Consider the following 27047-nt stretch of genomic DNA (forward strand, 5'->3'; position numbering starts at 1 on the left):
TTCTCAGTTAATCTAGCTAAGAGTTTGCCAATTATGCTGATGTTTTCAAAGAATTAACTTTTTGTTACATTAATTTTTTTTCTCTTCTCTAATTCTATTTATCCCTGCTTTGAACTTTATTATTTCTTTCTGTCTGAGTTTCTATCTTTCTGAGTTCAGTTTGTTCCTATTTTTCTAGTTCTCTGATGTGTAAACTCATGTTTTTTCATTTGAGATAGTTCTTCTTTTTTAATGTATTTGTTTACTGCCACAAACTTCCCTCTTAACAGAGCTTTTACTGGTCCCATAAGTTTGGATATATTGTATTTTCATTTTCTTTTTTCTCAGCATATTTTGTAACTTTGCCTTGTGATTTCTTCTTTGGAATCATTGGTGTTTAATGGTGTGTTGTTGGAGTCCCACAAATTTGCAGATTTTCAAGTTCTACTTTTCTTACTAATTTGTAGTTTCATTCCATCAGCATCAGAAAAATATACTTTGTATAAATTCAATATTTTAAAGTTGACAGACTTGTTCTGTAGCCTAACAAGTGGTCTACCTTAGAGACATTTCTGTGTGCACTTGAGAAGAACATGAGTTCTGCTGTTGTTGGATGGGATGTTCCACATGTCAGTTAAGACCAGTCAGTCTATCCTGTTGTCCATTATTTACATAATATCTTTTGTCAGATTGTTCTGTCCACTATTCAAAGTGAAGTATTAAAGTCTATTATGTTGCTGTCCATTTAGCCTTTCAATTTGGTCAAGAGGTGCTTCGTATATTTAGTGCTGTAATGTTTGGTGCATAAATATTAAATGATGTATCTTCTTGGTGAAGTGACCCTTTTATCATTATGAAATGTTCCTCCTGGTCTCTTTTAACAGTCTTGAATTTAAAGTATATTTTGTTTGATATTAGTATAGCCATGCCCAGCCCTCTTTTGGTTACTATTTGCATGGGATATCTTTTTCATCCATAACCTTTCAACCTGTGTGAGTCTTCAGATCTAAAGTGACATAGTTGAATCCTGTTTTTTAATCTATTTAGCCTATACATGTCTTTTAATTGAGGAGTTTAATTCATTTACATCTAAATTAATTACTAATAGGAAGAACTTTTGCCGTTTTGTTAATTTTTTTCTTTATATCCTGTAGCTTTTTGTCCCTTTCATCTTCTCTTTCTGCCTTACTTTGTGTTACATTGATTTTTTAAATTGTGAAATGCATTGGTTCCCTTGTCTTTTCCTTTTGTGTATATTGTAGATATTTTGGTTATGGTTAGTTATGCAATTACTAAGAATATCTCAATTTTATAATTTTAAACTGAAAAACTGATAACAACTTCACTTCAATTACATACATATACTCTATTCCTTTACAGTTCTATCTTTCTCTTTATGTTATTGCATAGATATTAGTTCTGCCATTTAAATTCTATATAGGAGTTAAAAGTGCATATGTGCACCAAAATTATGAAGATATAAGCTAGTATGTTTATCCATGTACTGACCTTCATGAGAGGATTTTATAATTTTCTTCTGGCCTTATGTTGCTATCGAGCATCCTTCCTTTTAACCTTGAAGACCACCCTTTCTCATTTCTTATACATTAGGTCAGTTGGTAATAAACCCCCACAGCTTTCCTGGAAAAGTCTTCATTATTTTTTGAAGGACAGTTTTACTGGATACAGTATTGTTGATTGACAGAGTCTTTCTTTAAGCACTTTGAATGTATTTTTCCCAATACCTCTGGGCTGTAATGTCAGCTAAGAAATCCGATAATAACCTTGAGACCTCCCTGATAACTGACAATTCATTTTCTCTTGTTGATTTCAAGATTTATCCCTTTGTCTTTGACTTATAGTGGTTTTATTACAATACATTTCTCCGTAGGTCTCTTGATTTTCCTAGTTAGGGGTCATTGAGTTTCTTGAATCTGCATGTCCTCAGATTTATAAAGTTTGTGTCAGTGATTTCCTCAAATAAGCCCCCTGTCCCTTTCTTTTCTCTCTTCTCTTTCTGAGGCACCCATAATGCATGTATTGCTCTATTTGTTAAGAGTCCATAAGCTCGTCTCTTTTTCTACATTTTGTTTTTGGTTTTTGCTCCCATGAAAAAGTGATTTCAAATGACCTGTCTTCATTTCTGATTTTTCTTCTGCCTGACCAAGTCTACTTTTGAAGACCTCCAGTAAATGTTTGTTTATTGATTTTACTTTACCACAGAACTTCTTTTTATAATATTTTATATCTCCCTATTGATATTTATATCTGGAATTTTTTCAGATATTTAGGGCTGGATAATCATGTAAAAATCAATTAATTTAATTGATCCTATCAATAAGCTAAAATGGAAAATATTTGATTATATCGATAGATGCAGAAAACACATTTGACAATTCCAACACAATTTATGATTAAACTCACCAAAGTGGCAATAGAAGCAACTTCCTCAACTTCAGAAAGACTGTCTACAAAAACAATACAGCTTACATCCAACTTAATGTTTAGAAATGAAACGCTTCCTACTAAGATTCGGAACAAGGCAAGAATGTAACCTACCATTCTTATTCAGCTTTGTACTTGCATGCAAAACTAATGATACCAAATATTGTGAGGATTTGGAGCAACAGGTAGTCGCATTCATGTTGATGGGAATACAAAATGGTACAGCCACTGTGATAGACAATTTGGCAATTTATTATAAACTTCAATATTGCCTTACCATATGATCCAGCAGCTGTCCTCTATACCATTTACAAAAATTAGTTGGAAACTTACATCCACAGAATCCTCAGACATGATTATGTATAGCGACTTTATTTATAATTGCCAAAAATTGAAATCACACAAGATGTCTGTTAATCGGTGAATGGACAGAGAAACTGGAGTTAATCCATAAAACGGAATATTATTCGGTATTTTAAAAATTAGCCATCATGCAATTAAAAGATGTGGAGGAGTTTTAAAAGTAAAGTGGTTAGTGAAAGAAGCCGATTTTAAAGGGCCACACACTGTATTATTCCAACTCTATGACATTCTGGAAAAGGCAAAACTATGGAGACAGTTAAAAACATCATTGATTACCAACCAGGGCTTTGTGTGTATCACTTATATCAGAAGTATCACTACTTCTGAAGTTTTAGTTTTTTAATACAAGTATTCTGCCTTTAGAAAAAAGATGTTCGATTTTCTCTCCTAAAACTATTTTTGACATCAAAACTGATTGTCAGTTAAACCCTTAAGAATCTGTGTATTTTTCAGTGTTAACATTAAAAGTGATATAGTTACTGAAACAATGATTAATCTTCTCGAAATATTTTTTTAAGTTTATTAGAATTAAACCAGTAATGTGTCATGAAAACATATGATTAATCTTATTTTGTTATTTGTCAATGCCATTTGGGTTGAAAGTACTATTACTCAAAAAGAATAACAAAATTTAACTTTGTAAAATGCTCTTAAGAAAATCTTAAGACCTTTGGTATACTAGTTTATTAAATTAGTATTTGCATTTAGGTAATATGGCCACAATTACATGAAAAGACCAAGGGTTGAAAAAATAACTTAAGCAACCATTCTGTTTTTCATTTCTATTTAGTATCCAAAGATGATAACCTTAGAGGCATTTTCAGTTGTTTTGGCACAGTTGCTTGGAATTAACCTGGGATTAACATATAATAATGACATCTACAGTTGTTACTGTCCAGGAACTACATGCATAATGAATCCTGAAGCAATGTAAGATGTTATTTTTATCAAATCTTTGTCTTCTTTTGGGAGGTGTTTCTTACATTTCTTGATGAATAATTTCTCTCAGTATAACTGGAATAAGAATATTTTTATTAAATACATACAAGTTATTTTAAAGCTTATTAAAGGGAATGAGTATTGGATATTGTAGAAAATGTGCTTCATAGTTCTATATTCAGTGCTATAGTATCGAGTCATTGATGATGACTTTGTGTGGAGTGCTAGAACCTTGAGGTGAAATTCATTCATTCTATCAAAAAAATTTTAAAGTATGTACTGTGTTACAAGTATTGTGTTTGTCATATAAATGATTAGCGAGATAGAAAAAAGCTATATACCTTATATTAGTCCATCAGGGCAGAAACTTAAACAGTTGAAATAAGAATAAACAAGATTTAAACAGCTTATGATAAGTGCCGGGAGGGAAATAAATACGGAATACATGGGGAGGAGAAACTTTCTGATAAAGTGGTCTAGGAAGTTTTCTATGAGGCAAAACTTATGTTAGGACCTGAAAGAGAAGAAATAAATCTAGTCATGTGAAGAACTTGTTGAAAACAAGTGAAGTGATACTTGGATAGCAAAAAATTTTAAGAGCTCAAAAGACTGGAAAAAAGGGCTTGGGAGAGGGATAAAACAAAGAAACAAAAGAAATGGCTGAAACTGTAAGGAGGAATGTTAAAGGCATAGACATTTAAAAAAACAAAAAAGGAAAGGAAAATACAAAGAGGCTAAGGAACCATGAGTCAGAGGAAGAAGTCCAGGAGGTAATAGGAAATGTAGGAAAGAGCCTGAGCAAGCAATCATGATGTGGAAATTGGGATTTTATGATAAATTTTAAAAAACACATTTTAATTGATTTATGCAGTATGGATAATATAATATATTTTGTAACATGAATGTTAAATATATCAGAAAGAACAGCAATATAGTAATATTGTTACTGAATTAAGTCCTATAGACCCTAGGCTCTCTGCCTGGGCAGGGGAGAGTGCTTTTTTTGTTTTATTCAAGAAACAGAGTAACGAACCGAAGCTGAGATCCATGGACACAGCACAAGCTCTCCTCAGTGGGCAAGGAATGGAGAAGCAGGAACTAAGTTCACAGATCAACTTCTCACCCTGTGCTGAGAGGGATTTACTTTTAAAGAGTAAGGACAAAGGCTGGAAGAGTGAGGCTGGTGATGCGGAGGCGTATGCATTAGTCCACAAGGGCAGAGGCAGGGCTGTTTGAGGGAGTGGGGAGCCCCATTTTATTAATCCTTTTTGTTCCTTAGTGGCCATTTATAGGCACTGGTAGGTGTGTCATTTAATAAACTAATATAGTAAAATCAGTGTGTAATGAGACTCAGGGTCTGTTGGAGGTCAGATTCCTCGCCATCTTGGTCCCAGCTGGTTCCATCTGTTTTGTTTGTTTGTAGCTTCCTTTCTTATCTCTGGACCCTTTGCCTTAAAGATTTATGTTAACTCCTGATAAATGTGCACGTTGGCAGGTTTTGAGCAGAGACCTGGAGCACTTTGGCAACAGTATTTGGTAAATAATGATTCTCATAATAATCTACAGCAGTTTCATAAGACTGAGAGGAAGAGAGATGTCAAGAATTATTTATAGAGGTTCTGGTTCAAGATGGTGAGTTAGGAAGAACTTGAACTTCTGTCCACCCTCAGACAAGCCAACTCTATGGCTACGCATGGAACAATTGCCTCAGAAAAAACCAGAAAGCATGCTCAAGACACCTACACGCACACACACACACACACACACACACACACACACACACACAAAAAGACACCTACACAGAGGGCAAACGAGAAGAAACCACATCGAAGAGGGTAGGAAAGGCTAAGAACCAATCTCACCATAATTCCTACCCCCAGCAAGGTGACCCACAATTGGGAGGGAACTCAAACCTAGAGATTCTCTCTGAGGGGTGAAGGATTTGAACGCTTATTGGACACCCTAACCGGTAAGACCTGCAACTGAGAGATGAACCCCCAAACATCTAGCTGTGAAAGACAATTGGACTTGCACATGTGAGCCAAATAAGGCTATAGTGAACCAAGAAAGAGATCTTAAAACTTTTGAACTCACTTGCCACCTCTGTGGCCTATTGAGAGGCACCCAGTCTTTATGCCAAAGAGGCTTATTTTCTCATATTAACGTGTTGGCTGGAAGGTCAGGGCTCTAACTGAACACACATCTAGAAGCCTGCTAGGGGATGGAGGCTGGTGGATGCCACCTTTGTGTTCTCCCTCTACCTCGCTACAGCCTGCTGGATTCTCCTGGAAAGGAGCTTGCACCGTCCCCTGGCACCCCAGTTTTTGCAGTTGCCACCCACAGGTTGCCACCTCTAGACCACTGGGCTCTGGCGGCCAGCTGGGTTTAAGCTCACAGGTCCCACAAAACTGTAAACAATGGAACAAGTTTTCTTAAACAGCTACGACCCCCAGGTCGCAGCGAGAGGCCACAGTCCTAGGAACCCAGTCTTTCTGTGAAAGAGGCCTATTAGCTTATCTTCATAGCTGTGGCCTAGGGGCAGGCTTCTAATGAAACCCATGTCTAAAGTCACACTGTAATCTTTTTCAGAGGCCTTGGAGGATGGGCGCTATCTTCAAGGCCTCCATCTGCCATGTTCCAGAGAACCAGTATCTCCAGGAGGGGAGTTTGTACAGGCTTCTGCTGCTTTAGTTTCTGTGGCTGCTGCCCAGGAGACACCCCCTGATGGCCCGGCTCTGGTGCCCAGAGGGACTTGCGTTCCTGGGTCCCCTGGGACTGTAACAGTAACGATTGGAGCGGTAGTTCATGGCGAGCTGTCACGCCAGGGCACTGCACGGGGAGCAGACTGAAACACACCCCAGATTTTCTGTGAAAGTGGCCCATTTACTTGTCCAGGAGCGTCTGCCTGAGGGGCATGCTGACTGTTTGGCTCGCATCTTGGGGCCAATGGTGATTCTCTCAACAAGCAGAGGCCAGTGGGCATAACTGTTCACCCTCCCCATTCCTTGCTCCAGCTCCTCGGCGCCTCTCAGAAAGGACCTTACAACCTTGTCTGGCGCCCTGAATTTTGTTGCTGCTGCCAGGGAACATATGTAGACCACCTGGCTCGGTGGCCAGCAGGACTTATGCTTGTGGGTACCACAGGACGGTAACCCACAGAGAAAGTGTTTCAGCTGGTTGCCACTTGCATGGCACAGCAAACAGACCCTAGAACCAGAATTGCAGTCTTTCTGTGAAAGAAGTCTTTTAGCTTACCTTCATAACTGCTGCATGAGAATCAGGTTTCTAGTTAAACACAAATCCAACAACTGACTGCTCCTTTCCAGAGACTGCAGAGGGCGAGTGCTATCACTGGACTCTTTATCTGCTGTACCCTAGAGTGCCAGTGTCTTCCATAGAGGAGCTTCTACAGGTGCCTGGTGCACTATTTTTTGTGGCTGCTGCCTTGGAGACACCTGTTGATCATGTAGCCCTAGTGGCAGGGGAGCTTGTGTTCCTGGGTTTCATGGAGCTATAACAAACGCAGTTCTTGATAGCAAAAGACCCTGAATAGCCATAGCAATCTTGAGAAAGAAGAACAAAGTTGGAGACATCATATACCTGATTCCAGGGCTACGACAGACAAAAGCAAACAAGCCTGGAACATTTGTGTCAGAGTATAAGGAGGCGTTCAAAGGATTATGGAGATTTGTCACAGGGACACAAAGCAGTTTGAAAGGGGCTCCCCATAGGCAAATCTGGGACAATTTGAAAGTCATTTGTAATGTTCGTAATGGATTATATAACCCACTGAGTGTAATAGGAAGATATGATTCCATATTCATGTAAATACATGAATGAATTGAAAATGTGATTAGAAATGAGATTTTACATAAAACTTCTCTTCAAATAATTATTAAGTGATAAGAAAGGAAAGGAATGTTAGAGTGAAGACTGGCAGACACACCTTAATCAACTGATCAAAGTGACTTTTACCAAAAATATAACAAGTTGAAATCATGTGCTGTCTGTTAGGATGCAATGGAGCAGAGTCAGCAACACTTCTGTGATGAGGTTGCCAAGATGCATAACCTCAGTCTAACTATGGGGAAACATTTCATAAACCCAAATTGAGGGACATTTTACCAAATAATCAGCCTGTAATTATAAAACGTTTCACTGTCATGAAATTCTACAAAAATTGTAATCAACTAAGCTAAGGAGACATGAGAACTAAATGCAGTGGTTGATTTTGAACGGGATCCTTTTGCTATAAAGTGCCAATACTGTGATGAAGGGGAAATTTGAATGTGATGTGAGGATTAGATTTTAGCACCGCATCATTATTTCCTGATATTGAAGGTGTGATTTCAGAGAATTCATTACTATGTAAGAGTTATACATTAAAATATTTAGAGTAATCAGGATCTCCCGTTGGCAACTTACTCAACCATTTCAGGAAACAAAATTTGGTTTTCGTACTTTTGTATCATTTCTCTAATCTCATAGAGACTGTTACAAATTTAAACAAAAGCCCATTAAATAGTGCACTTAGAAATATAAAAATATCAAAATAAAAAGAATCTAGGGTTTATACATTCTATATACTCAGTGTTGAGATATTTTAATTAATTAATTTTGTTACCAAAGTACAAATAATTCTGACTTTTAATTAACACAGTCCACCATTGTTTATTCCTTCATTTTTCCATATTATTCCTAGTATGTTTCATTTTCTTAAGTAGAGGATGTTAAGGTTACATGATTTAGAATATATTAAACAAAACAGTGCTTGGCACACAAAAAGCTCTGTTTAAGTATGTCTTACTATTTTCATTATTATTGACAACACCATCATAATTATAATTATTATATAATAATATATAACATAATAATATAATTCAATAATACCCAATATAATAATAATAATTATTATATTATTATTATTTATATTATTATTATTATTATGGTGTTGTCAATAATAATGAAAATAATACATAGTAAGACATACTTAAACAGAGCTTTTTGTGTGCCAAGCACTGTTTTGTTTAATATATTCTAAATCATGTAACCTTAACATCCTCTACTTATTAGATGTCTGTTATATTGAATTATAATAGAAACGAACTTATTCTTGCATTACTAATTGTATTAAAAATAAAGCAGTCTCCCGTTTTGGCTATTCTCTAAGTGAAGTAGTACAGAATTCATAGTACATTATTGAAGGAGTATTACTTTGATACTGATTTTATTCCTTTTAACTGAGGAATATAATTTAATTTCAGACGTTCCCGTGGTATAAAGTTTTTCAGCAGTTGCAGCATGGATGAATTCAAACATACAGCTTCACAGCCTGAATTTGAATGTCTTCAAATCGAACAGTTTCAAAAGTGGTTCCACAAGGAAGAGTTTCAGTTTGTGGCAATGGAGTTTTGGAACCGCCAGAGCAATGTGATTGTGGTGGGCCAGAGGTTGGTGAGAAACATTAATAGCTTATCTAAAGATTTGTTTCTGTGTTCATCATGTAGTCTTATAAATATAGTTGTGATATAAGTGGGAGAACTTTTTTTTTTAATGTTGCACCATTTTATCAAATAGCTAAGATGGGGAGATACAAGGCATGTGATAACTGGCTCATCCTGAATTTGAAACATTTGAAGAATTTAAGTTTGGGGTAAGTGCAGTGTGGTTAAAGAAGTAGATTTTCCTTGTTGTGTAAACATTACCCACCTTTCTGTATCATAAACACCAGTTCCAACAGTAGTATAATTATCACCTAAATCATCCCTGAATTCCTCCAAAGTGCCTGAATTGGATCACTGAGTTATTAAATGTATGCTGTTGTTCACTTCCTCGTCTCCTACTTCCAGTTCTTGCATGTATAGAGCCTCATTTATTTTAACTTCGTTTCGCAGAATTGGATTAATCACAATCCTTGTTTGTTGTTATATTTAGCTTTTTGCTATTTGTCTTCTTGTTTTTCATTTGTGCTTGGTAAGATAGCTAATCATTGCATTTTGTTGTTGTTGCCTTCATATACTCGTGCGGTGATTATTTTAATGTTTCATATTTGCTTGCTGAGATGTAAGCTCTAATTGTTAGGAGCTAAAATCTGTATAATCTGATTGCATTATAATTTTTAAGTGAATGACTCAAATCTTCTGTATATTTTTACTAATTTTGTTTGCCTGAACTCTCAGCACTCGAGAAATAATATTGATATCTCCAACTATACAGTTGGATTTGCCTAATTCTCATTATCATTTACTCAATTCATATTTTATATATTTTGTATTTCTTTTATATGGTGTAAATTTATTTACAATTGTTGTACCTTCCTAGAAATTTAATACTTTACCTTCAAATACTGAATCTCTTTATTTCTAATGTTGATTTCTGTTTTAACGTCTATTTGGTCTGGTATATATCTGTATATCTGTATACATATTTTATGTCTATATCTATTCACACACTAGCTTCCTTAAATTAGTATTTCCCTGATATTTCTCTATTCTCATTTAGGTTTTCTTTACTATTAAGTTCAGTATTTACCTTAGGTTGTAATTTATTATTCAATCTGTCCTTGATTTATAAGATTAACTCAAATATTATTGTATTAATATTTTTACATATTTTTAAATTAACTAAAGTCCATAGTTTATTCAGATTTCCTTTGTTTTTACCTAATGGCCTCTTTCTGTCCCAGGATCTTTTCCAGGATACCTCATTACATTTAATTTTCTTATGCTCCTCTAGATTGCATATTTTTATAATTTTAGTTGGTCTCAAAATTTTTATATTTTCTATATTCAATTTGCCACATTTTTTCTTAATTGAATTTTTGTTGAATCTGTTTATTTTGTTTTCCTTTCTTCCAGTATTTCTTTTAGTGATTTAGTCTATATGTACTGTTTATTTTCCTTTAGTGATTATCTTTGTATTTTTACCATAGATGTTTAATGGTAAACATCTATCTGGGCCACCTTCCTCCCAGATCACAGTGTTTACAACCCAATTAACTTTCCTGTAAAATACTCTTGTAAAATATTTCATTTCTTTACATTAGAAAGTACTATGAAGAATTTATTCAGAAAATAGTTGCTTTATTTTACCTTCCATTCCTTTTTATCAGTGTTTTTGTATGTCGAAGTTTCCTTCAGAAATAATCTCCCATTTAATTATAATTTTCTTTAAAATATATTTTAGTACAGCTCTCTAGTATAGTAAACTCTGCCCACTTTTGTTTAGCAGTAAATATTTATACCATTCCATTATTTCACTGTGATATATAATATATATGAAATATATACAGGAAATATGGATGAAGAGTGTAATACATAGATACTTAACAAGCACCTGAATACGTTGCACTAAGGTCAAAACAATCCTTACCTCTGCCAAAGAATTTCTTTGTGTGTCCACTCTCAATATGCCTCCTTTTTCCAATCATCATTTGTAATTTAAAGGTATCATTTCAGTACTTTCTTGTCATCACAGTTTTAGTTTTACCTCCTATTTTCCCATCTTTATACAATATAGTTTGATTAACTGTGTTCTACTATTATATAATTGGCAGTCATATGATTTGTGTCATTTGTAACTTGGTCTTTCACCCAGTATTGTACTTGGAACATCCATCAACTTCTGTTTTTGTTTTGTTTTGTTTTGTTTTTTTTAACAGTGGCTTCAAGTGGGTTTCTTTATTTGTTTTCTGGACTATATGTCTTTCAATGGTTGTTGATTAACTATTTTATTTTTTTTTATTTTTTTATTTTTTTACATCTTTATTGGAGTATAATTGCTTTACAATGGTATGTTAGTTTCAGTTTCACAACAAAATGAATCAGTTATATATATACATATGTTCCCATATCTCTTCCCGCTTGCATCTCCCTCCCTCCCACCCTCCCTATCCCGCCCCTCCAGGCGGTCACAAAGCACCGAGCTGATCTCCCTGTGCTATGCGGCTGCTTCCCACTAGCTAGCTACCTTACGTTTGGTAGTGTATATATGTCCATGCCTCTCTCTCGCTTTGTCACAGTTTACCCTTCCCCCTCCCCATAGCCTCAAGTCCATTCTCTAGTAAGTCTGTGTCTTTATTCCTGTTTCACCCCTAGGTTTTTCATGACATTTTTTTTCTTAAATTCCATATATATGTGTTAGCATACGGTATTTGTCTCTCTCTTTCTGACTTACTTCACTCTGTATGACAGACTCTAGGTCTATCAACCTCATTACAAATAGCTCAATTTCGTTTCTTTTTATGGCTGAGTAATATTCCATTGTATATATGTGCCACATCTTCTTTATCCATTCATCTGATGATGGACACTTAGGTTGTTTCCATCTCTAGGCTATTGTAAATAGAGCTGCAATGAACATTTTGGTACATGACTCTTTTTGAATTATGGTTTTCTCAGGGTATATGCCCAGTAGTGGGATTGCTGGGTCGTATGGTAGTTCTATTTGTAGTTTTTTAAGGAACCTCTATACTGTTCTCCACAGTGGCTGTATCAATTTACATTCCCACCAACAGTGTAAGAGGGTTCCCTTTTCTCCACACCCTCTCCAGCATTTATTGTTTCTAGATTTTTTGATGATGACCATTCTGACTGGTGTGAGATGATATCTCATTGTAGTTTTGATTTGCATTTCTCTAATGATTAGTGATGTTGAGCATCCTTTCATGTGTTTGTTGGCAGTCTGTATATCTTCTTTGGAGAAATGTCTATTTAGGTCTACTGCCCATTTCTGGTTTGGGTTGTTTGTTTTTTTGTTATTAAGCTGCATGAGCTGCTTATAAATTTTGGAGATTAATCCTTTGTCAGTTGCTTCATTTGCAAATATTTTCTCCCATTCTGAGGGTTATCTTTTGGTCTTGTTTATGGTTTCCTTTGCTGCGCAAAAGCTTTTAAGTTTCATTAGGTCCCATTTGTTTATTTTTGTTTTTATTTCATTTCTCTAGGAGGTGAGTCAAAAAGGACCTTGCTGTGATTTATGTCATAGAGTGTCCTGCCTATGTTTTCCTCTAAGAGTTTGATAGTTTCTGGACTTATATTTAGGTCTTTAATCCATTTTGAGCTTATTTTTGTTTATGGTGTTAGGGAGTGATCTAATCTCATACTTTTACACGTAGCTGTCCAGTTTTCCCAGCACCACTTATTAAAGAGGCTGTCCATTCTCCACTGTACATTCCTGCCTCCTTTATCAAAGATAAGGTGACCATATGTGCGTGGGTTTATCTCTGGGCTTTCTATCCTGTTCCATTGATCTATATTTCTGTTTTTGTGCCAGTACCATACTGTCTTGATTACTGTAGCTTTGTAGTATAGTCTGAAGTCAGGAAGCCTGATTCCTCCAGCTCCGTTTGTCGTTCTCAAGATTGCTTTGGCTATTCGGGGTCTTTTGTGTTTCCATACAAATTGTGAAATTTTTTGTTCTAGTTCTGTGAAAAATGCCAGTGGTAGTTTGATAGGGATTGCATTGAATTTGTAGATTGCTTTGGGTAGTAGAGTCATTTTCACAATGTTGATTTTTCCAATCCAAGAACATGGTATATCTCTCCATCTATTTGTATCATCTTTAATTTCTTTCATCAGTGTCTTATAATTTTCTGCATACAGGTCTTTTGTCTCCTTAGGTAGGTTTATTCCTAGATATTTTATTCTTTTTGTTGCAATGGTAAATGGGAGTGTTTTCTTGATTTCACTTTCAGATTTTTCATCCTTAGTGTATAGGAATGCCAGAGATTTCTGTGCATTAATTTTGTATCCTGCTACTTTACCAAATTCATTGATTAGCTCTAGTAGTTTTCTGGTAGCATCTTTAGGATTCTCTATGTATAGTATCATGTCATCTGCAAAGAGTGACAGCTTTACTTCTTCTTTTCCGATTTGGATTCCTTTTATTTCCTTTTCTTCTCTGATTGCTGTGGCTAAAACTTCCAAAACTATGTTGAATAAGAGTGGTGAGAGTGGGCAACCTTGTCTTGTTCCTGATCTTAGTGGAAATGCTTTCAGTTTTTCACCATTGAGGACGATGTTGGCTGTGGGTTTGTCATATATGGCCTTTATTATGTTGAGGTAGGTTCCCTCTATGCCTACTTTCTGCAGGGTTTTTATCATAAATGGGTGTTGAATTTTGTCAAAAGCTTTCTCTGCATCTATTGAGATGATCATATGGTTTTTCTCCTTCAATTTGTTAATATGGTGTATCACGTTGATTGATTTGCATATATTGAAGAATCCTTGCATTCCTGGAATAAACCCCACTTGATCATGGTGTATGATCCGTTTAATGTGCTGTTGGATTCTGTTTGCTAGTATTTTGTTGAGGATTTTTGCATCTATGTTCATCAGTGATATTGGCCTGTAGTTTTCTTTCTTTGTGACATCCTTGTCTGGTTTTGGTATCAGGGTGATGGTGGCCTCGTAGAATGAGTTGGGGAGTGTTCCTCCCTCTGCTATATTTTGGAAGAGTTTGAGAAGGATAGGTGATAGCTCTTCTCTAAATGTTTGATAGAATTCGCCTGTGAAGCCATCTGGTCCTGGGCTTTTCTTTGTTGGAAGATTTTTAATCACAGTTTCAATTTCAGTGCTTGTGATTGGTCTGTTCATATTTTCTATTTCTTCCTGATTCAGTCTTGGCAATTTGTGCCTTTCTAAGAATTTGTCGATTTCTTCCAGGTTGTCCATTTTATTGGCATAGAGTTGCTTGTAGTAATCTCTCATGATCTTTTGTATTTCTGCAGTGTCAGTTGTTACTTCTCGTTTTTCATTTCTAATTCTATTGATTTCAGTCTTCTCCCTTTTTTTCTTGATGAGTCTGGCTAATGGTTTATCAATTTTGTTTATCCTTTCAAAGAACCAGCTTTTAGTTTTATTGATCTTTGCTATCGTTTCCTTCATTTCTTTTTCATTTATTTCTGATCTGATTTTTATGATTTCTTTCCTTCTGCTAAGTTTGGGGGTTTTTTGTTCTTCTTTCTCTAATTGCTTTAGGTGTAAGGTTAGGTTGTTTATTCGAGATGTTTCCTGTTTCTTAAGGTAGGACTGTATTGCTATAAACTTTCCTCTTAGAACTGCTTTTGCTGCATCCCATAGATTTTGAGTCGTTGTGTCTCCATTGTCATTTGTTTCTAGGTATTTTTTGATTTCCTCTTTGATTTCTTCAGTGATCACTTCGTTATTAAGTAGTGTGTTGTTTAGTCTCCATGTGTTTGTATTTTTTACAGATTTTTTTCCTGTAGCTGATATCTAGTCTCATAGCATTGTGGTCAGAAAAGATACTTGATACAATTTCAATTTTCTTAAATTTACCAAGGCTTGATTTGTGACCCAAGATATGATCTATCCTGGAGAATGTTCCATAAGCACTTGAGAAAAATGTGTATTCTGTTGTTTTTGGATGGAATGTCCTATAAATATCAATTAAGTCCATCTTGTTTAATGTATCATTTAAAGCTTGTGTTTCCTTATTTATTTTCATTTTGGATGATCTGTCCATTGGCGAAAGTGGGGTGTTAAAGTCCCCTACTATGAATGTGTTACTGTCGATTTCCTCTTTTATGGCTGTTAGTATTTGCCTTATGTATTGAGGTGCTCCTATGTTGGGTGCATAAATATTTACAATTGTTATATCTTCTTCTTGGATCCCTTGATCATTATGTAGTGTCCTTCTTTGTCTCTTGTAATAGTCTTTATTTTAAAGTCTATTTTGTCTGATATGAGAATTGCTACTCCAGCTTTCTTTTGGTTTCCACTTACATGAAATACCTTTTTCCATCCCCTTACTTTCAGTCTGTATGTGTCTCTAGGTCTGAAGTGTGTCTCTTGTAGACAGCAAATATATGTGTCTTGTTTTTGTATCCATTCAGCCAATCTGTGTCTTTTGGTGGGAGCATTTAGTTCATTTACATTTAAGGTAATTATCGATATGTATGTTCCCATTCCCATTTTCTTAATTGTTTTGGGTTCGTTATTGTAGGTCTTTTCCTTCTTTTGTGTTTCTTGCCTAGAGAATTTCCTTTAGCAGTTGTTGTAGAGCTGGTTTGGTGGTGCTGAACTCTCTCAGGTTTTGCTTGTCTGTAAAGGTTTTAATTTCTCCATCAAATCTGAATGAGATCCTTGCTGGGTAGTGTAATCTTGGTTGCAGGTTTTTCTCCTTCATCACTTTCAATATGTCCTGCCACTCCCTTCTGGCTTGCAGAGTTTCTGCTGAAAGATCAGCTGTTAACCTTATGGGGATTCCCTTGTGTGTTATTTGTTGTTTTTCCCTTGCTGCTTTTAATATGATTTCTTTGTATTTAATTTTTGACAGTTTGATTAATATGTGTCTTGGCATATTTCTCCTTGGATTTATCCTGTATGGGACTCTCTGTGCTTCCTGGACTTGATTAACTATTTCCTTTCCCATATTAGGGAAGTTTTCAACTATAATCTCTTCAAATATTTTTCTAGTCCCTTTCTTTTTCTCTTCTTCTTCTGGAACCCCTATAATTCGAATGTTGGTGCGTTTAATGTTGTCCCAGAGGTCTCTGAGACTGTCCTCAGTTCTTTTCATTCTTTTTTCTTTATTCTGCTCTGCATTAGTTATTTCCACTATTTTATCTTCCAGGTCACTTATCCGTTCTTCTGCCTCAGTTATTCTGCTATTGATCCCATCTAGAGTATTTTTCATTTCATTTATTGTGTTGTTCATCATTGTTTGTTTCATCTTTAGTTCTTCTAGGTCCTTGTTAAATGTTTCTTGCATTTTGGCTATTCTATTTCCAAGATTTTGGATCATCTTTACTATCATTATTCTGAATTCTTTTTCAGGTAGACTGCCTATTTCCTCTTTATTTGTTAGGTCTGGTGGGTTTTTATCTTGCTCCTTCATCTGCTGTGTGTTTTTCTGTCTTTTCATTTTGCTTATCTTACTGTGTTTGGGGTCTCCTTTTTGCAGGCTGAAGGTTCGTAGTTCCTGTTGTTTTTAGTGTCTGTCCCCAGTGGCTAAGGTTGGTTCAGTGGGTTTTGTAGGCTTCCTGGTGGAGGGTACTAGTGCCTGTGTTCTGGTGGATGAGGCTGGATCTTGTCTTTTTGGTGGGCAGGTCCACGTCTGGTGGTGTGTTTTGGGGTGTCTGTAGACTTATTATGATTTTGGGCAGCCTCTCTGCTAATGGGTGGGGTTGTGTTCCTGTCTTGCTAGTTGTTTGGCATAGGATGTCCAGCACTGTAGCTTGCTGGTCATGGAGTGAAGCTGGGTGCTGGCGTTGAGATGGCGATCTCTGGGAGATTTTCGCCATTTGATATTATGTGCAGCTGGGAGGCCTCTTGTGGACCAGTGTCCTGAAGTTGGCTCTCTCACCTCAGAGGCACAGCACTAACTCCTGGCTGCAGCACCAAGAGCCTTTCATCCACACGACTCCTTAATTTGGGATGATTCGTTGTCTATTCATGTATTCCACAGATGCAGGGTTCATCAAGTTGATTGTGGAGCTTTAATCCGCTGCTTCTGAGGCAGCTGGGAGAGATTTCCCTTTCTCTTCATTGTTCTCACAGCTCCCAGGGGCTCAGCTTTGGATTTGGCCCCGCCTGTGCGTGTAGGTCGCCGGAGGGCGTCTATTTTTTGCTCAGACAGGACGGGGTTAAAGGAGCCGCTGATTCGGAGGCTCTGGCTCACTCATGCCGGGGGTCGGGGCGGGGGGGGGGGTGGGGGTGGGGGTGGGGGGTGGGTAGGGAGGGTCACGGAGTGCGGGGCGGGCCTGCGGCGGCAGAGGCCAGCATGACATTGCGCCAGCCTGAGGCGTGCCGTGCGTTCTCCCGGGTAATTTGTCCCTGGATCCCAGGACCCTGGCAGTGGTGGGCTGCATAGGCTCCCCAGAAGGGAGGTGTGGAGAGTGACCTGTGTTCGCACACAGGCTTCTTGGTGGTGGCAGCAGCGGCCTTAGCATCTCATGTCTGTCTCTGGGGTCCGCGCTTTTAGCCGCGGCTGGCGCCCGTCTCTGGAGCTCCTTTAAGCAGCGTTCTTAATCCCCTCTCCTCGAGCACCAGGAAATAAAGAGGGAAGAAAAAGTCTCTTGCCTCTTCGGCAGGTCCAGACTTTTCCCCGGACTCCCTCCCGGCCAGCCGCGGTGCACTAACGCCCTGCAGGCTGTGTTCACGTCGCCAACCCCAGCCCTCTCCCTGCACTCCGACTGAAGCCAGAGCCTCAGCTCCCAGCCCCACCCGCCCCAGCGGGTGAGCAGACAAGCCTCTCGGCTGGTGAGTGCCGGTCGGCCCTGATCCTCTGCGCTGGAATCTCCGCTTTGCCCTCCGCACCCCTGTTGCTGTGCTCTCCAACACGGCTTCGAAGCTCCCCCACTCCGCCACCCGCAGTCTCCGCCCGCGAAGGGGCTTCCTAGTGTGTGGAAACTTTTCCTCCTTCACAGCTCCCTCCCAGAGGTGCAGGTACCGTCCCTATTCTTTTGTCTCTGTTTATTTTTTTCTTTTGCCCTAACCAGGTACGTGGGGGGTTTCTTGCCTTTTGGGAGGTCTGAGGTCTTCTGCCAGCGTTCAGTAGGTGTTCTGTAGGAGTTGTTCCACGTGTAGATGTATTTCTGGTGTATCTGTGGGGAGGAAGGTGATCTCCGCGTCTTACTCTTCTGCCATCTTCCCGGAAGTCCCATCAACTTTTGAATGTAGCTATATTCCAATTGTTTTCATTGCTTTTAGTATTGAGTTTATGAAAATTTCAGTTTATTTATGCATTATTTGTGAAATGAAAACTTAAGTTTATCTCAATTTATGACTGTAAAGACTCATTTATTTATGAATTTTCTTGCACATGTTTCCTGCTGCACATGTGCCTGCGTTTCACTAGGGTGTATGTGTACCAACAAGTGAATGTGCTGTGTCATGAGGTATACATGTATATATAACTTTGAGGATATCTTACTTACTTTGGGTTTTCCTATGGTTGAATGGTCTTTTCATGTCTTTTACACATTTGTCTGTCATTTCATTCGCATTCACTTGTATGAATTATCAGGAATTTATCACCAATATGCTGGAAGGCTAGGATGTATGCTGATTCTTCAGTAAACTAAGTTTTTTCGGCATGAGACAAGTCTTACAGAGAGGACCTTCAGTGACCTAGTAGTTTAGGTAAAGGAGTAGGTGGGCTGTTTCTGTTTCTTATGGGTGTACAGCTTCCTGTTTGTGGACTTTACCAGTGTCAGAGGCCAATCTGTTTATAGTGGAACTTTCCCGGGAAAAGTTCTTCACTGAACCATGGGATAAAGTTCATTAGTTCCAAATTCCAGGAGCCAGTGGATATCAGGAAATTTAGGGCCATTGGATGAAATCAGCTGTGTAAGTGATCAGAGATGCCTGCGGTTGTAGGGGGTCCTAATCAGTTACAGTGCCCAGTGGCCAGGGTTTTTTTCCCTTTTATCCTGGACTGCTTTCAATGATTCTTCTGGCTGAGCTCCACCTACCCCCACTGAAATGTAACTGCTTGTTTAGTAAGTCAGTATAGATGGATTATTTGGATTGTAGAGTCTGTCTTTAGTCATATATGCTTAAATAGCATGGGATGCAAATTTTCTCAGTTGCAGACCATTCTAAAAGTGTTATGATTTTGACAGAATACCTATACATTCAATAATATTTCACACTGGTATAATAATATTTCAGATTTGGTATAATCCTGAGATGACATATTATTGTGGGGAGGAGAGTAAAGCGGTGCTCCAAGTCTTGCCTAATGAAATTGAAATGAACTTCGTCAGCTTCCCGAATGGAAGTTTTTACTGCTAGTGAAAAGTACTAGCAGTATCCAGTGCTATATGCTAAAGGCCAGTAGTGGCAAAAATTATTTTAATTATTGTTGATTTGTTAATCACTCTGGGAACAATGGTTTCCACTTCCGTTTAAACCTCAGTACTTTAATATAAGACTCTAATTACCTGTGACTTCCTCTAGCCAGACAGTACTTTTTTTTTTTCTCTCGTTTGCAACATTTTACAACCTTGAAACGCTTTAGGAGTATAGGCAGTTCTTAGTTTATCACCATCATACATCACGTCTGAGACCTGAGAACAAATTTATCCAATGATAAAGACTAACAAAAGAACAAAAATATATAAAAGGCATAAAACAAACTAATGGCCAGGGTAGTTCATTGTTTAGTAAGCTCAGACATACACATTTGCAGAAAATGTAACTGGCTCTAAAGTTACTTGTAGCTGCTTGGGCGTGATGTGGACCATAGAACGTCCCTGGCCTGCCCCAGCTAATTGCACAGTACTGAGTATCCTTGGCTTTCAAGGTGGCACCATTGTCTGACTAGATGTGTAAATATCATCCATTTAGGAGTACTTGATTAGTATGATTCATGTCTGCTGTGCAGAGGAATTGCTGTGTCATATCTGGAAAGGTGTCTATTGCAGTCAATGTCAAACAATACCCTCGAGAGGAGATTAGGGGCTAACATGCTGTATTTGTGAGGACTGGCCATGTCCATTGCCCTGGGCTGTGTGCCCTGGATTTCCTTTTCTCACTTGACTGTAACTGGTAGAAAAGACACATTTGCCTGTCTTCCTCGGTCCCAAGTGCTGGAAACACTAGGTCTTGTTTTGGAGCCCAGTCTTGGATTATAAGTGGATTCCAAGTGTCTCAGAACACATAGATGTGTTATAAATTGTTTTCAGTATCTAAACTTGCAAGCTGATTTTGATCTTTTGGGTCTAGTGAGATACTGAAGAAAGATTTTACTATAATTTCCACCACCACACACCAAGTGCCTTCGGTCTGTAACTGCATCATACCTGGAACTGCCATTGCTATTGGAGCCACTGCCATGTTTAGCTTATATAAGCCACCTTTTACTGGCCAGGCAGGGCTATTATAAGATGACAGATTTTCTTGAGTATCCCTGCATATGCTGTCTCCTTGATCAAGACAGTGATCTTCTGACCAGCTCCCTTTCCCCTTCCTATTCCTTTCTCCCCCTCTCCTTACCACTGTATCTTGTGCCGCTTCACAATAACAATCTAGATAGGCCAGGATAGCTATGTGGCTTCCAGTCATATACTCATCCCTACTTCCACTGTCTTAATCGTAGCATTTCCACATTGAGAGCGTCCCTTAAAATCAAGAGAACTGTTACATTTATGTAGAATATCTATCCCCATCATCTATTCAGCATAAATCTATTATTTATGACTGTTTGGGTGTGTGTTAGCCCTAAAGAACCCACCAGAAGTGTATGTGATTTGAGAGCATTTCCAAATCTAGTAAGAATATTCTTTCAATCTCACCCCTGGGGACTTCCTGGTACTATAATGGCCTGTGCTCAGGATAGATGAAAGGCTTGACAACTTGGTTACCATCACTTCTCCAATCCATCTTGACCAGTATATATGGCTTTCATTTCATGTGGATGAAACCCTTTATTCTTATCCTGTTTATTGTTGAAGGAGGTAAGATCTGTGTACAGAGTGGGTACCAAACATTTGGGGTGAATGCCAATCGAGTGGTATCACGTCAGACAGGATAGTCTGCCAATAGTAAATACATGGTGTCCAGGAATAATTCCTGCTCACAGCCCAAACCTTAGGGTACCATGGCTATTCTGTAGCCCGGTAGTGAGAGAGACTCTCTCCGAAGGGCAGACAAACAATTTCCGCATTAGATTCTCTCTGGCCTAATATCCATGTCTACATGAACATAGGACTCAGACTTGAACCATTGATTTTTCTGTCCCTTGGCCTGCAGGAAATTACGTTTAGCTTTTGCCAAGGTGTCCATTCTGGGTAGTTTATTGCCCAGTTCCTAAATAGTTTTTCAAAGATTATTCCTGTGATACAAGAGTACGTTCAGTTGTCTCTGATAGCCTGTTTGCACTGTGTGGATGAACTGATTAATCTGATTTGGGTCACTATTTCATCATCTGGGCACTCTCAAGTCTTCATTTAAAATCCAAGATGGAGTCACAGTGGACCTAAGGGAAGAGGTAGCTTGCCCCACTGGATTTCAAGGGTATGTATTGGAAAATGAGAATTCGTCTTGGATAGGCCACTGTTTTATTATAGCTGTAAAGACTGTTAAAAGAAACAGGGTCGTCCCTGGTGGCACAGCGGTTGAGAATCTGCCTGCCAATGCAGGGGACACGGGCTTAAGCCCTGGTCTGGGAAGATCCCACATGCCGCAGAGCAACTGGGCCCGTGAGCCACAACTACTGAGCCTGCGTGTCTGGAGCCTGTGCTCCAAAACAAGAGAGACCGCGACAGTGAGAGGCCCGCACACCGCGATGAAGAGTGGCCCCCACTTGCCGCAACTAGAGAAAGCCCTCGCACAGAAACGAAGACCCAACACAGCAAAAATAAATAAATTAATTAATGAATTAAAAACAAACAAAAACGAAAACAAGACACCAGGCCCCAAATGGAGTCCCTTATGCTAAACCTCACATCACCAAACTGAGAGATTTACCTTAACTACACTTTTGGCTCTTCCAGAAATGGAATCTTAAACCAGTCAATCAGGAATCATCTGGCCAGCAATAGTTAGGTAATCTGCCTGATAGACCCCTGCCATCCCCTAAAGGAAAGTAACTTTGCAATAATCAGCCCACCTTTTCGCCAGTATAACTTCCTTGTTCCCACTCCCTTCTGCCTATAAAAGTCTTCCATATTTTACAGCTCTTAAGCATTTCTTTCTTTCTTTTTTTTTTTTTTACTTTTTTTTTCTTTTCTGGCCATGCCGTGCGGCATGCAGGATCTTAGTCCCCTGACCAGGGATCAAACCCGTGCCCCCTGCAGTGGAAGTGCAGAGTCTTAACCACTGGACCACCAGGGAAGCCCCGTGGAGCTTCTTTCTAACTGTTAAATTGGATGCTGCCCATTTTGAATCAGTTTTTGCTCAAATAAACTCTTAAAAGTTTTAATATGCCTCAGGTTATCTTTTAACAAGACCTACTGCAGTAAGCCCCGATAGGTCTTTACATTCTCTTTCTCCACATCCATGTCATTAGACAGTGTGTTCATTGACCAGTGGTGCTTAGAGCATGAGGTTGGTTCTGAAAGTGGCTGTGTGACTTTGAAGCCTTCATATCCAGCAAAACTTCATCGATCCATAATATGCTATTTGGATGGGACTTTATGACTTCATCAGGCTTTTGCCTAAGCATATCTCTAATTTCTTTCTTTTCTTACTCATTGTAAGAACATATCTCAGTAAATTTTGGAGTGACTAAACTGGTCTTGATCACGAGGACTTTTATCACCAGGACTTTTCTATCTATAGTTATGGCCACCAGCAGAAGGGAAATAGTTTTTATTTTCTTGAAAGTATAGGTGGGTTAACAGCAAGCCCAATAAACTTTGTTTCGTGTCGCAAGACCATCACTTCCCACTGATGGAACCTTTCAGGAGTCTCAACAACAGTGGTCAAAAACCATTTGCCCTCACTGTCACTGAAGACTTTACTGAACAATCTGCTTCTGCATACCATACCTGGCCAGATGATCCATGCGACCTATCTGCCTTTATATCCACAAAGGCATTGTGACCTTGTCTTTTCTTGTCTGCACAGAGACTCATGATGTGTCTAGGTGGCCTTCATTATACTTATTTATATTTTCTTTCTGACTTGCTGAGTTTTTGAATTTGAGTGATGCTATACCTGATTAAATGTGGAAAATATGTAGAACGTTTACATTACCACAGACAGTTTTCCCTTACCTCATCCAAGCCAATCCCATAAATATCTAAACTTCTAATTTCTGTCACAACACATTCATTGTACTATTAAGTTTATAACAAAGTGTCAAAATGCTTTCCAAAATGGTTGTAATATTGTGCATTCCATCCAACTATGTATAACAGTGGCAGTTGTTCTGAATCCTCACCACTTTTGTTACTGCCAGTCTTTTTCATTTTAGTCATTTCAGTTTGTGCTGGTATCTCATTGCAGTTTTAGTTTGTATTTTCCTGATGACTAATTATATGGGACAGTATTTCATGTGATTATTGGGCATTCATATGTTTCCTTTTTAAAATGTCTGTTCAACTATTTTACAAAGTTTAATGGGGTTGTCTTTTTATTATATACTTACAGGAATTCTTAATATAAACTATACACAAGGCTTTGCCAGGTTTTCTCCCAGTATGTGGCTTAGCTTTGTGTTTTCTTAATGACATCTTTCAAAGAGTCAAAGTTTTTAATTTGATGAAGTCCAGTTTATAATTTTCTTCTTTGATATATTATGCTACTTGTAGCCTATCTATCCTAAATTTGTGAAGCTTCCTTGTAAATGTTCTTCTAGAAGTCTACAAATTTTAGTTTTTATGTGTATGATCCATTTTGAGTAATTTGTAGCACTTTGCAGGTTAAGGATCAAGGTATATTTTTCTCAAGGTATTCAATTGTTGAAGAGACTGTCCTTCTCCCATTGAATTACCTTGGTACATTTACTGAAAAACCATTCATGACATACATTGTGTTCCAATAATCTATGTATCTATCCAGTACCAGGTCTCCTTATCCTAATGCACAAAATCAGGTAAAATGTATCTTCATGTTTAGTTTCTTCTTTCTCAAGATAGATTTGGCTATTTTAGGTCTTTATATTTCTATGTAAACTTTTAAATCAACTTTTCCATTTCTACCCACCCCCTAAAAAAAAAAAAAAACTCTTGAAATTTTTAAAAAAATCTAAAGATGAATTTATGGAGAATTGAATAGTATACATAATGTGATTTTCAAACCATGAACAAGGTATATTGTTCCATTTATTTAGGTGTCTGTAATTACTTAAATTTAACCCTAAGTAGTTCATGTTTTTTAATATTATTGTAAATTGCATATTTTTTTAAAAAAAATTCAATTTCCAGTGCATTTTGCAAGTATATAGAAATAAAATTAAATAATGAAAGTTGTTGATTCCTCCTGTAGTCAGCTTAGCATTACTTTGAATGACTGGTTTATATTTTGGAAAATACCTGCAAAATGCCTAAGTCAAAATTATCAAATAACCAATAAATATCTGAAAAAGAGTATGTTTATGGTGTTTATTCCAGAAATAGAGAAATGTTTCAGTATTTTTCAACATATATCATTAAAGTAACAGAGAGATAAAAATTACAAGATATTAAATATTGAAGAAACATTTGATAAAATGTTTGGACAGCTAGGAGTAAAAGAATGTTCTTTGATTTCTCAAATTTCTCAATGATAAACCACAGTTACCTATGTTACAAAGTCCTCGCTTCCAGTCCCATGATAGAATTCCATTTTTAAACTACACGTCATAAAAGGCCAATTTCTAAGCCTGGTATTTAGTCTAGGTTTCCATTATACATTGAGTATTGTCCAGATATGTTTTGCACTGTAGTAGGCTTTCTCTTTGATTCTAGGTGTTAGAGATTTCCCTTTCACGTCATTGATTTTTGTTTTATTTTCCCCAATGTTAATGTTTACTATGTGTTTAATCTTCCATCTTCACTAAATTCTCTTGATAGTTTTCATTAAAATATTTATATTGTGAAGCATAACACATTCTTCTTAATGATGAAACATGAAAATTAAAAAAGAAAGAATATCATCTGATTCCTGTAAATATACAAGGTGTTATATAGTAATAGAATTTGGGATATACTTTAATAATATGCAGTTGATGTAATTGAAGACATTATATTTAATTTTATATAGGACATTATATGAGTATCCAGGTATAATAAAATATCAGGAATAAATCATTATTCTATAAACACAACTGATAATTTAATTTTGGGGGAAAAATACATTATTATAGTTACTTTTACAATATACTATTCAAAATATTTAATGTCAAATAAAAATACGTATACACACATATATGTATATATATAACAAAACTTTTACACACACACTGTACCTTCACATATTTACTGGGGTTAGGGTGGAGGAAAGTTTTATACATAAACTTTTAGAACAAATCCCAAAGAAAGTTGGCAGTTGTCAGATTTCACAATATCATAATAACAAAAAATTTTTTTAAAAAACTGCCAAAATAGAAATAAATTGTCATGACAAATTATAAAACACTGTAAAGTATATTAGTGGCTAGGAGTTAACATCATTAATATAGAAGTGCTTACAAATAAAGGAAATAAACAGAAGATTACTTCAACAAAAAGTATGCATAAAAGTATAAATCAGATTGTGCAGATATGTAAAATGTTCAGCACATTAATAATAAAACTAATAAAATTGAAACAGATATAAACACTTAGTAATTTGTGCCTATACACTTTACTTATTTTATTATTTTTTATTTTTTTAAATTTTTATTTCGATAGGCCAAGAAGAGTCTTTTTTTTTTTCTTTACATCTTTATTGGAGTATAATTGCTTTACAATGGTGTGTTAGTTTCTGCTTTATAACAAAGTGAATCAGTTATACATACACATATGTTCCCATATCTCTTCCCTCTTGTGTCTCCCTCCCTCCCACCCCTCTAGGTGGTCACAAAGCACCAAGCTGATCTCCCTGTGCTATGTGGCTGCTTCCCACTAGCTATCTATTTTACGTTTGGTAGTGTAGTAGTGTATATATGTCCATGCCACTCTCTCACTTTGTCACAGCTTTACTTATTTTAAAATATTATCAGTCTTGTTTAACATCACTCTTACACTGAATAGATAATTATATAGAAAGAAGGAAATAGTGTATATTATGAAGAGCCTTTAATATTTTTAAATTCTTTGACCTAATAACTTCTAGAATCAATCTTTCATATACAATCTTAGATCTAAAAAAATGACAAAAAATTTCTTTGAAATGTCATTTACAACATAATATGCTGTTGTAATTTAGAAACCTCTATTTTGTCACATCCAAAAATTATTGTATATTCACAGAATGATATCTTGAAGAGACTTGATAAGATGGGTAACTACTTATGATGTAGTAAGTGAAAAAAAATCTCAAAATTTACAATTCCTATATTTATGAACACAAAGATTGAAATAAATTGCATTACATTTTTAACAGTTCAAATTCTTGAGCATGGAATTGTGAATAATTTCATTGCCATCTTTTTTTCTATATCAAAATATATTATGTTCAGATATATATATTAAGTGGTGTTAAAAATAGATACAGAAGTAAAAATTATACTGTGATTGTAATTAACTTAGAGACATACTTTAGTATATTATGACAATAAATAAAATGATTTATTTGATTGAGAATTCCTTTTATTTAAATTGATTGCATTTGCTTTTTAGCAATGCTCTCATAAAAAATGCTGTGATGCTGTAACCTGTTCTCTGATTGGAGATGCAGAGTGTGGTACAGGACCATGCTGTGACAGAAAAAGTTGTCAGGTAAGTTTTC

General features: G+C 36.9%; 1 protein-coding gene across 1 annotated transcript in view; it reads left to right on the top strand.

Moving 5' to 3' along the window:
* Positions 1-27047, top strand: part of LOC101287456 (A disintegrin and metallopeptidase domain 3-like) — a 122844-nt gene that overhangs the window by 58377 nt on the left and 37420 nt on the right. Inside the window, 4 exon segments of the mRNA XM_049704191.1 lie at positions 3578-3717; positions 8991-9073; positions 9076-9176; positions 26939-27037. Of these exon segments, the coding sequence (XP_049560148.1) occupies positions 3578-3717; positions 8991-9073; positions 9076-9176; positions 26939-27037 (423 nt within the window).

Source organism: Orcinus orca, chromosome 21 (assembly GCF_937001465.1).
Source record: "Orcinus orca chromosome 21, mOrcOrc1.1, whole genome shotgun sequence".
NCBI classification, from domain to species: Eukaryota; Metazoa; Chordata; class Mammalia; order Artiodactyla; family Delphinidae; genus Orcinus; species Orcinus orca.